Source organism: Ambystoma mexicanum, chromosome 9 (genome assembly GCF_040938575.1).
Source record: "Ambystoma mexicanum isolate Mex_15411 chromosome 9, UKY_AmexF1_1, whole genome shotgun sequence".
Lineage (NCBI taxonomy): Eukaryota > Metazoa > Chordata > Amphibia > Caudata > Ambystomatidae > Ambystoma > Ambystoma mexicanum.
In genome coordinates this window covers 1,270,518,178-1,270,532,926 of record NC_090931.1, presented here as the reverse complement: position 1 = coordinate 1,270,532,926, position 14,749 = coordinate 1,270,518,178, and the positions used below count along the sequence as shown (strand labels likewise).

At 48.4% G+C, this 14,749-nt stretch overlaps 1 protein-coding gene across 1 annotated transcript; it reads right to left on the bottom strand.

Annotated features, from left to right (window-relative positions):
- Positions 1–1,506: 1,506 nt before the first annotated feature.
- On the bottom strand, positions 1,507–12,351 carry LOC138489044 (uncharacterized). Its single transcript, XM_069616598.1, has 3 exons — positions 12,188–12,351; positions 2,967–3,171; positions 1,507–2,684 (listed from the first exon to the last, which is right to left on the bottom strand). Exons 1-3 carry the CDS (start codon positions 12,341–12,343, stop codon positions 1,789–1,791), a joined length of 1,257 nt encoding a protein of 418 aa, XP_069472699.1. The 5' UTR covers positions 12,344–12,351; the 3' UTR covers positions 1,507–1,788.
- Between the last annotated feature and the right edge of the window lie 2,398 nt (positions 12,352–14,749).

The window sequence follows — 14,749 nt, the reverse complement described above, 5'->3', positions numbered from 1 at the left end:
ACACCACCACTCAAGGACCCACTCATAACCCACTTGTATTGTCAGCAGGGGGTGCATGGATGGCAGCAGCCTGAACTGCCAGCTTCGAATCCAATGGGTCTGAAAGAGCATGATCCCCGACTCTAGACCCCCCAGGAATGCTGTTTGAGGAATGTTGTACTTCTGGCGGTCTCAAGCCTTTGTGGGCGAAATCCTGGCTCCTGACCTCCGTGAAGGGGAGATGAGCCAGGTGCAGGTTCCCTCGGTGTGAGTCCGAGGGGAATGTGCAGGGTGCAGCGGCTCTCCAGCGTACTGCAGCCAGGCCTGGAGGCCATTGCAGCTGGGCCTTGATTCAGTGGGGCGAACTGAGCGAGACCCCGGCCCGGAGACTTGCTCCCATCTCACCTACCCCAGTCAAAAAGGAAGATCATCCTGGAATCATTCTGGAGTCATCCGATGGCTCCATTCTAGAGTCATCCATGGATAGTTCAGGAAGATCATCCAAAGTATTCACACAGGCCAAAATATTTAATGAGATGATGACTCTAGAGTTATCACAGAAACTACTCCAGGATGAGTTTGGATTACTTCCAGTGATGATCTTGGATTACTCCAGGATGACTCCATGACAACTTCAGGATGAGTGGGGATTACTCTAGGATGACTCCATGACAACTTCAGGATGAGTTGGATTACTCCAGGATGGCTTCGGATTACTCTAGGATGACTCCATGACAACTTCAGGATGACTCCACGACAACTTCAGGATGAGTTTGGATTACTCTAGGATGACTCCACGACAACTCCAAGACAACTTCAGGATGAGTTTGGATTACTCTAGGATGACTCTACGACAACTCCAGGATGACTCCACGACAACTTCAGGATGAGTTTGGATTACTCTAGGATGACCCCATGACAACTCCAGGATGACTTCATAACAACATTAGGATGGGTTTTAAATTGTAAATGATTATTGCAGACCACTCCAGGATGAGTTTAAATGATTTCAAGATGGTTCCAAAAGATTTAGGAAAAGGGGTTGGATTACCACAGGATGTATCCCTTTTGAGTAACATTGGTGGCATTACTTTACAATGACTCTAGTTAGACTTCTGGATAGTGTACTGGAAAAAGAAAATCTTGCAGCTGTCACTTTTCATCTTTGCTAGAGCACCCGTTAACCAAGTTCGCCAATTTAGTGCACACAACTACAACCCCCATATCACAAACCAACTCCCCCATTTCAATTCTCACCTCTAGACAACATGGCCTCACACCCCATAAAAGTCCCACAGCTCCAAAGCACTACACCAAAATACACACTTCCAGCTACCTAAACAGCATCTGTTAAAGGTCTACCAGCATGACAGACTTCCGCCAGTCACTACACCCAATAACCCTAAGAGCAGCTAATTATTACAGAGTTCATATTGTGATAGTAAAATTCTGCAGCTATAAATTGTTGATATTTTAATATTGTATTGCTCTGGCTATAAGATATCTTCAATCAAACATAGGCTCAGAAAGTGTACAACTTTTTTTATTCAACAAATTCAGTTTAACGGCATAGCTCCATAAGAATAAATAGGTTTACAAAAATACAAACAAACAATCATTGATCCTGCATTTCAAAAGGTGGAGTCTTTTTTAGGCCTCTTCTGGCATTGCAAATTTTGGTAGCAAGCTTCCTCCTTATTACTCGGCAGTCCATAGTAGGTCAGCTGTTAGCCTTGCAGACAGATCTCAAAAATTCTACAAAAAATAAGTCAAGGTCACGTTGCTAATGTGTGGGGAGTTTCATAGGAGTCAACTATTGCATGCATAATGTTTACTTACATGTGGGCTTTCATCCGCACAAACAATAGGGCCTGCATCTTGGGGTGCATGCTGTACATCCATATCAATCCTGGATACATTGTAGTTAGGGTTTTTTAGAGGAGTTGAAACAGCTTGTTTCGGGCAGGTAAACAGTATTTTCTGCATTTTCACTTCACATGGTGATACACTGCTTTTTCGGTCACTAGTGGGGACTGACACTGCAGCCAAACTCTGTTTTGAGGATGTTCCCAATTCCGCTGTTTTTAAAGACTGTAGTCTGAATGATTGAGCAGGTTTGTGTGCACGTGTGGGTGTCAACTCGCTGTCTAAACAGGCATGACTGTCATTCTGCAACAAGGACACACTATTTAGAAGACGTGGGGATAGAGTTAAGCATGTCAAACTAGATCTATCCGACAAAATATTTGCAGCCGACAATTCACTGTTATTTGATAGTCCATTTAGTGGTTGTTGCGCAGCGTCTTTATATTGTCCAGGTGAAGCAACAGAGGTGGGCTCTGAGGAAGGAATGAAAGAATGAAGAACACTAGCCATCCCTGCCAAAAGAGTTAGGTTCTCCAGTTTTTGTGACTGTAGTTGTGAACAGGCCTTACTAAGTTTGGGAGCAGTCACTTTCCTCCCATCAGCTTTTACTAAATAATTCTCTTTGTTTTCTTTTGTTTTTTTCACTGGATGTTCTTCTTGCAGTTCACGCAACACTCTTTTAAATTTTCCAGCACTTCCCCGATTGCCCGAATCCACCAGTAGCTCCTTTTCCTCTTCTGCCTTCCTTTTTAAGGCCTGAATCAGTCCCTCTGCATCACCGCAATAGTCTTTAATTATTTCTTCAAATGTTTTTTGTGTCTTGATACACTGTTTCTTGACTGCAGGTATGAAAAAGGCAAGTTAAAACCTCAAGCGAAAATTTCAAAATGTGACTATCTACACAACCAAAGTGTCAGAACCATGTTGTGCATCTATACTTTATACATTAGACTTACTCTAAAGGAAGTAGAGATGCTGTGAAAGAGTGGTGGGCATTGTGCAGCACTCATCTGTATGTTAGAAAAAAAGGGGATGCCTCACTGTAGGGACGTTAGATGTACCCTCCTCCCGAAACATCAAATGGAGGGAAACAGAGGGAAAAACATATATACTTTGCTTACCTGCCGATTGGAAAAGCACTACCGCTTTGAAATCCCTTTCTTCACGTATTTCTTTTCCACTTTCATCAAGACCCTCTACCAGCCATTTACAAATCACTTCACCAGGAATTGCCAATGGCTCAAATTCCCCATCCTTTCGAATACAGAGAGAGTTGTCGCAATCAAAGAAAAGCACATTAAAGAGGGCCATGGTTTGAATTATTACCTAAAAGACGAAAAATAAATACATTTAGTGTGCTCAAAGTATTATTGTGAAACTATTCTGTACAGGATCATTAATTTATGGTCCCCTTACTATGATATGATATGATATGGTATTTGTAACGCGCCTATACACAAGTGTTTCAAGGCGCGACGAGGCAGGGAGGGAGGGAAACAAGGGGAAAAACAGACAAACGATCCTACTAGGCCAGGTGTCATTCAGATCGCGCAAGTGCAGAGGTAAGGGGGAAAGGAGGAAGTGCAGGGGGGAGGAGGTGGGGGGGAAGTGCAGTACAAGGTAAGTAGCGTAAAAAAAAAAAAAAAATAATAATAAATAATAAATAAAAAGGGCCAGCTGGTGGCAAGTGCGAGGTAAGTGCAGAGCAAGTGCTGGGAAAGGGGCTGTAGGGATACAGTGACAGTCCCACAGTGCAGGGGGAGCCAGGGAGGCAGTGCAAGTGGAGAGTGGCTGGGCCCTAGACCGAGGTTGCTGAGAGTGGCCCAGATGCAGGTTTAGTGCTGAATTCAGTGGGGAGTTAAGCAGGATTAGCAGGGGAGAGGGAGAGAGAAGGCAGAAGCGAAGAGGAAGGTTTTGAGGTGCTTCCGGAACCGGAGATGGTTCTCCTCAAGTTTCAGGGAGGTAGGAAGGCTGTTCCAGAGGGAGGCCCCTGCTGCGGAGAGAGATCTACCCCCAGCTCGTTGCTTCGAGAAGCGGCTGACCATGAGGGAGTTGGAGACGGATGAGCGAAGGGCTCGTGAAGGAAGATATTTAGGAAGAGAGAGTTGGAGGTATTTAGGTCCCAGGCCCCAGAAGGCCTTGTGGACAATGCAGAGGGTTTTGAACTTAATCCTCGCAGCCACTGGGAGCCAGTGAAGAGATTTCAGTCCTGGAGAGATACGGTCCCTGGGCTTGAGGCCAAGGACAAGTCTCGCAGTTCTGTTCTGGATAAGTTGCAGAGGGCGGAGAGTGGAGGCAGGCAGATTAAGATAGGGGCTGTTACAGTAGTCCAGCCTTGAGAGAACCAGGGCTCGAGAGACAGTGAGCTTCTGGGGGAAGGAGAGGAAGGGAAGAATACCTCTGAGGAGGTGCAGCTGGTAGTGTGACTTCTTAGAGACGTCAGATATATGAGGAGAGAAGGAGAGTGTGGAGTCGAAGATGACCCCGAGGTTTTTAGCCTTGCAGGTAGGGGCAGGAAGGGGGCCAAGGGAGGCCGGCCAGAGAGCTGCAGGGAAGGAGGGAGTGGGTGTGCCGATGAGTAGAATCTCAGTCTTACTGGCGTTGAGGCAGAGGTCATTGGCGGCACACCATTCCTGGATAGCAGACAGACAGTCGGAGATGAGGGAAGGAGAGGAGGAGGCTGAGGGTAGCCTGAAAATGAGCTGGGTATCGTCTGCATAGCACTGGAAGTAGGGGCAGAGAGCGGCGATGCGGTGGGCAAGGAGTGCCAGATACTGGTTGAAAAGCCAGGGGGAGAGGTTGGATCCCTGGGGGACACCACAGGTGGAGAAAAAGATGTCAGAGAGGAAGGAGCCCATTTGGACCTGGGAGGGTCGATCGGAGAGGAAAGAAGTCAGCCAGGCCAGAGCCTGACCAGTGATACCCAGGTTATCACAGAGACAGTTGAGCAGGATGGCGTGGTTGACAGTGTCAAAGGCAGAGGAGAGATCAAGCAGAATGAGAACACAGGGAGTGTTGGAATCGAGGGTCAGGAGCAGGTCCTCACGGATGTTCAGGAGAGCAGTTTCCGTGCTTCTGGCCGCTCTGAAGCCGGATTGATGGTCATGAAGATTACCAACAGAGTCAGCATGGAGGTTAAGCTGGGAGATGGCCAGTTTCTCCAGGAGCTTACCCAGGAAGGGAGTAATGGAGATAGGGCGATAATTGGCCGGGCAGGAGGGGTCGGCAGAGGGTTTCTTGAGGAGGGGGTGCACAAGGGAGTGCTTGAGGGGGGATGGGAAGACTCCAGAGGCGAATGAGTGGTTGCAGAAGTCAGCCAGGACAGGAGCCAGGGAGTCGATGTGGTCCTTGATGGTTTTGGAGGAACAGGGGTGAACCTGTTTAGACGAGGCTTTCATAGATCGGACTTGTCTGGAAACCTCATCAGCAGAAAAAGGTGGAAAAGCAGAGAAGGAGGGTGGAGGGGCGGCTGCAAGAGAGCAAGAGGAAGAGCCGGGAAGAGAGGGAGGGAGGAGAGAGGAGGAGAGCGAGGACAGGATGTCCTGAGTTTTTGAGATGAAGTGCGAGGCCAGTGCAGTGCAGAGGGCCTGGGAGGGGACAGGAGAGGTAGAGACTGCAGCAGGGTTGGCCAGCTCCTTGCAGATTTTAAAGAGTTCGGCCGAGTTGTTTGATGCCTCAGAGATGCGGGCTTGGATAAGGGCTCTCTTCTTGGTGAGAACGGAGAGCCGGTATTGCCTTTGGAGCAGGCGACAGGCCAGTTTGTCAGAGGATGAACATGAAGCACGCCATTTCCTCTCTGCCACCCTACACTTGCGTTTTAGGGTGACGAGATCCGAGTCATACCAGGAGTTACATTTGGCTTTGGGCTTCAGGCGGATTCTCATGACAGGGGCAAGGATATCGAGAGTATCAGATATAGAGGACTAGAGCATGGAGAGGGCTGTGTCAGGGTGGGAGTCAGCCGAGGGGGGGAGGAGGGGGCGAGAAGGTAGCAGCGAAAGCCTCAACTGACACGCGCTTCATGGGTCGGATGACCGAGAAGGTGGGTGGCAGTGAAGAGGGTGGCTTTGCCTGTGGGGTAGGGAGGGAGAGGTGGGAGGATAGGAGAAAGTGATCACTCCAGGAGAGAGGAGTGGAGAGAGGAAGGGAGAGGGGAAGGTCAGAAGAGATCAGAGCATCAAGAGTGTGCCCTGCAGAGTGAGTAGGCCCAGACGGGAGAATAGAGAGTGAGAGAGAGTTACAGAGTTCGCGAAAGAGACCAGTGGGGGGACAGGAGGCATCGAGGTGGATGTTGAAGTCACCGAGAAAGAGGAGTTGGGTGGTTGAGGACAGGAGTGAGGAGGAGAGGTCAGCCCATTCAGAGAGGAAGGAGGAAATTTGACCAGGTGGCCGATAGATGGTAGCCACGGTAAGGGAATGGCTAGGAGAGAGAGAGAGTCGGCAGACAAGGCATTCAAAAGAGGAGTAGGTCTGCGTGGGAGTGACAGTGGCAGGAATCCACTCAGGGAAGATAAGGGCAACACCACCCCCTGAACGGTTGGGCCTGGGCACGGAGAGGATCTTATAACCGTCAGGTAGGAGTGTGTCGAAGCTGGTGGCAGAGCTGGCTGTGAACCATGTCTCAGTGAGACCGAGGACGTCCAGGTCCAGTTCCTCAAGAAGGCGACAGATATCAGAGGAGTGCTTGATGGCAGAGCGAGCATTTAGAGTGGCAATGTGGAGAAGGTTGCCACCTTTGAAAAACTTCCGGGGAGGGGTGCAGATCAGAGGTATGTCCTGCGGAGGTGTTAGAGAAGGAGTTGAAGAGGGAGCAAGAGAAGGGGCAGGGAGGGAGGGGAGAGGCAAGGTAGCCGAGGACAGAAGAAGGGGGACAGTGGGAGAGGAGAGGAAGTTGATGAGGCGTGGGAGGCGTCTATCAAAGAGGTGAAGGTTGGCCTGAGGGCCTTGGACCAAGACGGTCCCGTTAGCATAGACATTAATGATGGCCTTAGAGGAGTGGAAAGGGGCCAAGAGGACATCCCAGCGGGTGCCACCATTAATGGGAGAGGAGGAGAAAGGAGAGAGCAGAGAGAGCATGTGAAGGGTCCATAGGTCAGGTGAAGGCACGAAAAAGAGAATGTCAGTGAGAGTTTCCTTGGAGCAGGCGCTCGTGTAGGTGTCAGCAATAGGGAGGCCTGGGTTGGAGACCAGGATGTCCTTTTTAAACTTTTTCCTACCAGATTTAGTGAGGAGAGCAGGATAGTCAATAGAGAAGCAGTTAGAGTAGATAGGCGAAATAGAGAGCACCATGGAGTAGGAGGGGAGGCGGACGACACGAGTATGCAGACGGGAATTGAGTGGAGGGCACTAGTTTAACACGATACAGAGCAAACAGTAATGCGTGATAGGTCAGGGCCACCTAAGTTTGAGAATCCTGCGAGGGGAGAAAAAGGCACCCTAGTTTAACAGTAAATTGGAAAGGGGGGGGGGCATCATGCGGATGCGGTGAGCAAGGTGAGGAGGGGTGGGCCGGAGAGCAGAGGAGCTGGCGCCTGGCGTCCCCTGCGGACACCTGCAGACACACAGGGAGCTGCAGCTGAGGAGTCGCCCTTGGCCTAGGGCCCTTAGCCGCAGGGGGCTGCCGGGCAGAGGGCTGCCCAGGAGGGGGGGAGGTTATAGGCAGAGGGAGAGGAAGGGGAGGGGGGGTGTGGGCGGGCAGGGAGGCGGGAGGAGAGGAGGACCAGGAAGTGGGAGGGGGGGCAGCAGGAGCAGGCACACAACGCGCTCGGAGCGCGAAATCAAATTAACAATAAAAAAAAATGTCAGCAAATCAACTCACAGGGCCCAGGCAGGGCTACCTAGCCTGCTGTTCCCTCCGGGCTACCGGCGAACCGCTCTCCCACGCACCGCAGAGCTAAGAAAGCGGGCGGGGGGGAACGGCCGTCGAGTAGGCCAGAAGGGGACAGTCAGGCAGCCAATCAGAGGGGGGGGTGGGTGGGCAGGGAGGCGGGAGGAGAGGAGGACCAGGAAGTGGAAGGGGGGGCAGCAGGAGCAGGCACACAACGCGCTCGGAGCGCGAAATCAAATTAACAATAAAAAAAAATGTCAGCAAATCAACTCACAGGGCCCAGGCAGGGCTACCTAGCCTGCTGTTCCCTCCGGGCTACCGGCGAACCGCTCTCCCACGCTCTCCCACGCACCGCAGAGCCTGAAGTGTCCCCATTTGTGATTGAAGCTAGTATCCTAATATGCAGCACCTGAATGACCCGCTGTGTCCTCATTGCAACATGACTTGCATTGGAACCAACATCATTAACTTTACAAATACGTTCTTGCCATTTTTTACACTATCCTGCATTTAGCCCATCTCTGTTAGTGAGCCAGATCCTGCATTTAGCCCATCTCTGTTAGTGAGCCAGATCCTGCATTTAGCCCATCTCTGTTAGTGCGCCAGATCCTGCATTTAGCCCATCTGGGTTAGGAAGCCAGATCTTACATTCAGCCCATCTGTGCTAGTGAGCTATTTCTCACTAGAGGGAACACATCACCCCTGGAGGCACCATATGGGACTCATTTAGTCAGGACAGCGCAGGTATCAAAGGTGCTGCCGCTAAATAACCATGCTAAAAACTCACCCTTCTGCATACACCTTCTCAAACACTGAATATTCAGATTCAACTGTAAGAATTACTGGTGTCCACTTAATAAGATTCTGCACTTTACTTTGTCTACTGTAGCTGAAAATGGCCTATGAATGGTATATGAAATAACACCTGCAATCTAAAGACCACATATCCCCACATAATTCCATGACCTCACAACCTACATGCCGATGTTTGGTTTGTGTAAGAGAACAGAACACACATTCAAGCGGTAGTCTTGACAAATCACATACAATGAGACAAAATCCTCATAGTCTTGCCCAACACCACATGGCAGCTACCAACCGAAAAACACCTACGCTCGGCGAACAGTGTTCCTGAGTTTAACCACAGCAAGTAAGGCCAGCACACAGGTGTGAGAACAGAGAGTAAGCTCACCTCTAAAATAGATTTGGAGTACTTTCAAGAAGGGAGACCTTCGACCAGAAGAGCAGCACATAATGGAAGGAGAAACTATGGACGCAAAGTGGCATGTGGAAAGAAAGCATCAAGAAGTATTAGGCCACACGGTGGGGTGGAGAGAAAGTGTAACAGTGATGTGTGTGTGAAAGGTTAAGAATGAGAGGCATGGCCAGATGGGGTTCTAGGAAGGAGTGTGACAGCATGTAGGGTTGAGCGAGAGACCTGTGCATACTAGGAGCGGCAATTAAAACTCTGCTCTATTCCAGCAACATAATTGCATGAACATGAACAGGTAGCCAATCCCAGTGTTTGGTTTCCGCATTGTAAACACATTCCTGGATCGCTCTCCCAGGCCTGCCTTTAATCTGTCCCCGCCCCGGAAAGCTCTGAGGGGGGTGGGGGGGCAGGGGCCCCAGCCCCCGGGATGAGTTGAGATTATCGCCAGCAGCAACGTGAGAGAAATCATGGCTTATTACCACCCTCCTGTCACGCCATGGCATATGAGCAGGCCCTGGGCTGGGAAGCAGGGTCCAAGCAGCACAGGAGAGTCCATGCAGGTCAGAGACAAGAGAGGAGGAGTGTCAGAGTAGGGCTAGGAAAGCAGGGTCCAAAAAAAGTAGGGTCCTGAGGATTCGAGCAGGACACAGACAAGAGGATCTGTGCATGTATGGAGCAGGAGCATGAGAGCAGGGTTGACAAAGGGGGTGTAGCACGAGTTGTAAAACATGCATTGGCAATGCCAACAGTTTTGCCTTTTGTGTAGTAAGGCACTTGCAGTCTCTTCCGTAGTGGTATTAACTGACCATTGATAGTAACATGTGCAAAATGGTGTGAGTGGCTGGGCATCTAATAGCAATACCTGGCAGAGGCCTAATCCTTACACAAAAGCCCAAAGTGTTGGCTTTGCCAATGTTTGTTTATAAAAGGAGTTCAGTGAAGGACACGCACAGTGCTAATAAATCAGGTGGCTGAAGGCAGACCTGGTTAAGGAGGGTTTGCAAATCCAATTAAGTCATTAACTTCCAGAAGACTGCTTTGAAAAAACACTGGCAGGCACCTTGACTGCAAAGTTTGATGGTAAGGCTTGATCAAAGCGAACGCAAGAGAGTTCCCATGGGGTGGTGTTTTGGGCTGGGAGGGGCAGGAACTGGGTGGGAATGACCATAGGGTTTAGCATGGCCATGCGTAGCCAATGGGTGGGCAAATAACCAAACACCTACAGGCTGTGTGTCCCTCCTCATATGCCACTTCTCCCTATCTGTGCTCTAATGCAATAGTTTTAGTTCATAGATGGTGCTAAAGCGCCACCTAATAGCCCAAACTAAAAAGTGTGGGACTTATTAACATATACAATGGGAAGTGATGACCCAGGAGGTTAATATATCAAAATTACACCCATGCACTCTGGGGGCCACTGGACAGTCCAGTATTCGCTCCCAAATGGCACTGTTGCTGACATGTTTCCCCCTAGGATTCACGGAATCCTTCACCCACCCTGCGCCCTGGGCAAAACAAAATTTGGCGCCCCCCCCACCCCCAAAAAAGAATACAAACGCCAATCTTGAAACACCTAGGCAACACAAACACCACACCATCCACACACATTAAAAGCAAAGGCCCCTACACAACATGCGCCCACCATCCACATGCATACAGTCACCATCCACACACATTAAAAGCAAAGGCCCCTGCACAACATGCGCACACCATCCACATGCATGCAGTCACCATCCACACACATTAAAAGCAAAGGCCCCTACACAACATGCGCACACCATCCACATACATAAAAAAAAAAGCCCCCTAACACACGCACATCATCCCCACACATACATTAAAAGAAAAGCCCCCTACACAACGCACGCACATCATCCACACACATACATTAAAAGAAAATCCCCCTACACAACACACGCACATCATCCACACAAATACATTAAAAGAAAAGCCCCCTACACAACGCACGCATATCATCCACACACATACATTAAAAGAAAATCCCCCTACACAACGCACGCATATCATCCACACACATACATTAAAAGAAAATCCCCCTACACAACGCACGCATATCATCCACACACTTTGGAGAGAACGGGATCATCAGGGGAGTGAAGCCTGTAAACTAGAAGGGACACATGGTGACTGGATTAACAGATGGCAAATACACGTTCCAGAACAGTCAGGAAAGCAGATAATGCAGTGAAGATTTCAGCAGTATACCTTCAGCCTGTAAACAAAGTACATTTTGATCCCCCTTGTATAGGAGACGATAAAAACATCAGGTTCGACTGAACAAACGCACGGACACTGTACAAACAGGAAACGCAACAGAATTAGCATTTACCAAAACGCGAGGAAAGTACATTTTCTAGCTGGTTTTTACCACGTTTCAATACGTCTAGCGGGTTACGGCTATAAGTTGAATAATAGGTGTTATAAAGCATTCTGAGCACTGTGTATCTTATTGAGCTCATTTGTTGTTTTGAAGGCCTCGGGAAGTGGAGAGAAGGCAGCGAACACGCGTCTAAACCGGAGCTGGGAAGCGAGTACTTGCAACGCGAAACTGCAGGAAACAGGAAAAGAAAGAAGAACGCCTCTGAGGAGGAGCAACTGGATTAGCCTACTTTGGAGAGAACGGGATCATCAGGGGAGTGAAGCCTGTAAAGAAGGCACACATGGTGACTGGATTAACAAATGGCAACACGTTCCAGAACAGTAAGGAAAGCTGATAATGCATTGAAGATTTCAGCAGTATACCTTCAGCCTGTAAACAAAGTACATTTTGATCCCCCTTGTATGGGAGACGAGTAGTTAAAAACATCAGGTTCGACAGAACAAACGCACGTACACTGTACAAACAGGAAACGCAACAGAATTAGCATTTACCAAAACGCGAGGAAAGTACATTTTCTATGTTTTTGCTAGTTTTTAGCACGTTTCAATACGTCTAGCGGGTTACGGCTATAAGTTGAATAATGGGTGTTATAAAGCATTCTGAGCACTGTGTATCTTTTGGATCTCATTTGTTGTTTTGAAGGCAGCGGGAAGAGGAGAGAAGGCAGGGAACTCGGGTCTATATTAGAGGTCCGAGACCAGAAAATCCAGAGTATTCGCTGAAGTGCAGTGTGCATATTTCGTTAGAGTCCAGGTCAGGAACCTGTAGGTTAATGGAAGAAGAAAGCCGAAGAAGGGAGAGACGAGACAGCGAACAGGATCAATCCTTAATAGCTCGATCCTCGAGGACCATATGGCGGCCATATGCCATGTGGCTTCTGTTTGGGAGCTTGTATACTTACCAGGACAAAGAGGAAACAGCCACGAGGAAGACGACGAAGACGAAGATCCAGATGCTGCAGAATTCCAAAACCGAAAGAACAAACAAAGCCACCAGCAGCTAAATATACCTGCCGGTGCACGGCATGGAGTCCTCCTTCCTCCATGATTGTCTTCATCAGCTACATCATCACAGTGCGTCGTACGTAAAAAAAAACGTCCCCACGTCATGACGCCTTAAGGCATTTCAAAAAAGTGTCGGCAAACTTTTAAACAAACACACAATACTCTCGGGTATCATATGGACTTTATCTGCAATTCTTCTACCACTGCCTTGCTACCTAATGATGCAAATGCCACTTTATCTGTGTCTATGACCCCAGAAAACATGCCCCCCACTGGTTTGAATGAAATTACCGCTATCTGCAATTCTTCTACCACTGCCTTGCTACCTAATGATGCAAATGCCACTTTATCTGTGTCTATGACCCCAGAAAACATGCCCCCCACTGGTTTGAATGAAATTACCGCTATCTGCAATTCTTCTACCACTGCCTTGCTACCTAATGATGCAAATGCCACTTTATCTGTGTCTATGACCCCAGAAAACATGCCCCCCACTGGTTTGAATGAAATTACCGCTATTTGCAATTCTTCTACCACTGCCTTGCTACCTAATGATGCAAATGCCACTTTATCTGTGTCTATGACCCCAGAAAACATGCCCCCCACTGGTTTGAATGAAATTACCGCTATTTGCAATTCTTCTACCACTGCCTTGCTACCTAATGATGCAAATGCCACTTTATCTGTGTCTATGACCCCAGAAAACATGCCCCCCACTGGTTTGAATGAAATTACCGCTATCTGCAATTCTTCTACCACTGCCTTGCTACCTAATGATGCAAATGCCACTTTATCTGTGTCTATGACCCCAGAAAACATGCCCCCTACTGGTTTGAATGAAATTACCGCTATCTGCAATTCTTCTACCACTGCCTTGCTACCTAATGATGCAAATGCCCCTTTATCTGTGTCTATGACCCCAGAAAACATGCCCCCCACTGGTTTGAATGAAATTACCGCTATCTGCAATTCTTCTACCACTGCCTTGCTACCTAATGATGCAAATGCCACTTTATCTGTGTCTATGACCCCAGAAAACATGCCCCCCACTGGTTTGAATGAAATTACCGCTATCTGCAATTCTTCTACCACTGCCTTGCTACCTAATGATGCAAATGCCACTTTATCTGTGTCTATGACCCCAGAAAACATGCCCCCCACTGGTTTGAATGAAATTACCGCTATTTGCAATTCTTCTACCACTGCCTTGCTACCTAATGATGCAAATGCCACTTTATCTGTGTCTATGACCCCAGAAAACATGCCCCCCACTGGTTTGAATGAAATTACCGCTATCTGCAATTCTTCTACCACTGCCTTGCTACCTAATGATGCAAATGCCACTTTATCTGTGTCTATGACCCCAGAAAACATGCCCCCCACTGGTTTGAATGAAATTACCGCTATCTGCAATTCTTCTACCACTGCCTTGCTACCTAATGATGCAAATGCCACTTTATCTGTGTCTATGACCCCAGAAAACATGCCCCCCACTGGTTTGAATGAAATTACCGCTATTTGCAATTCTTCTACCACTGCCTTGCTACCTAATGATGCAAATGCCACTTTATCTGTGTCTATGACCCCAGAAAACATGCCCCCCACTGGTTTGAATGAAATTACCGCTATTTGCAATTCTTCTACCACTGCCTTGCTACCTAATGATGCAAATGCCACTTTATCTGTGTCTATGACCCCAGAAAACATGCCCCCCACTGGTTTGAATGAAATTACCGCTATCTGCAATTCTTCTACCACTGCCTTGCTACCTAATGATGCAAATGCCACTTTATCTGTGTCTATGACCCCAGAAAACATGCCCCCCACTGGTTTGAATGAAATTACCGCTATCTGCAATTCTTCTACCACTGCCTTGCTACCTAATGATGCAAATGCCACTTTATCTGTGTCTATGACCCCAGAAAACATGCCCCCCACTGGTTTGAATGAAATTACCGCTATCTGCAATTCTTCTACCACTGCCTTGCTACCTAATGATGCAAATGCCACTTTATCTGTGTCTATGACCCCAGAAAACATGCCCCCCACTGGTTTGAATGAAATTACCGCTATTTGCAATTCTTCTACCACTGCCTTGCTACCTAAAGGATTCTCACCCAGGGGGTGCATGCTATGTTTAGGCCTCATGGCTTCCATTTTAGCCCAACATAGTCTCAAGCTTTACCCTTGCCACGATGGGGATTTTGAGGGTGCTGGGTGCCTGCTTTTGACTGGGATGGCAAAGGGTTCTCACCCAGGGGGTACATGCTATGTTTAGGCCTCATGGCTTCCATTTTAGCCCAACATAGTCTCAAGCGTTCCCCTTGCCACAATGGGGATTTTGAGGGTGCTGGGTGCCTGTTTTTGACTGGGATGGCAAAGGATTCTCACCCAGGCGGTGCATGCTATGTTTAGGCCTCATGGCTTCCATTTTGGCCCAACATAGTCTCAAGCTTTAC

Excerpts from the sequence above, each read along its gene's own strand:
- LOC138489044 (XM_069616598.1), bottom strand. The coding sequence starts at position 12,343 with ATGAAGACAATCATGGAGGAAGGAGGACTCCATGCCGTGCACCGGCAG. Across the intron at positions 3,172-12,187 it reads GCTGTTTCCTCTTTGTCCTG|GTAATAATTCAAACCATGGC; the intron begins GTAAGTATACAA and ends TTCGTCTTTTAG. Across the intron at positions 2,685-2,966 it reads AGTGCTTTTCCAATCGGCAG|TCAAGAAACAGTGTATCAAG; the intron begins GTAAGCAAAGTA and ends TCATACCTGCAG.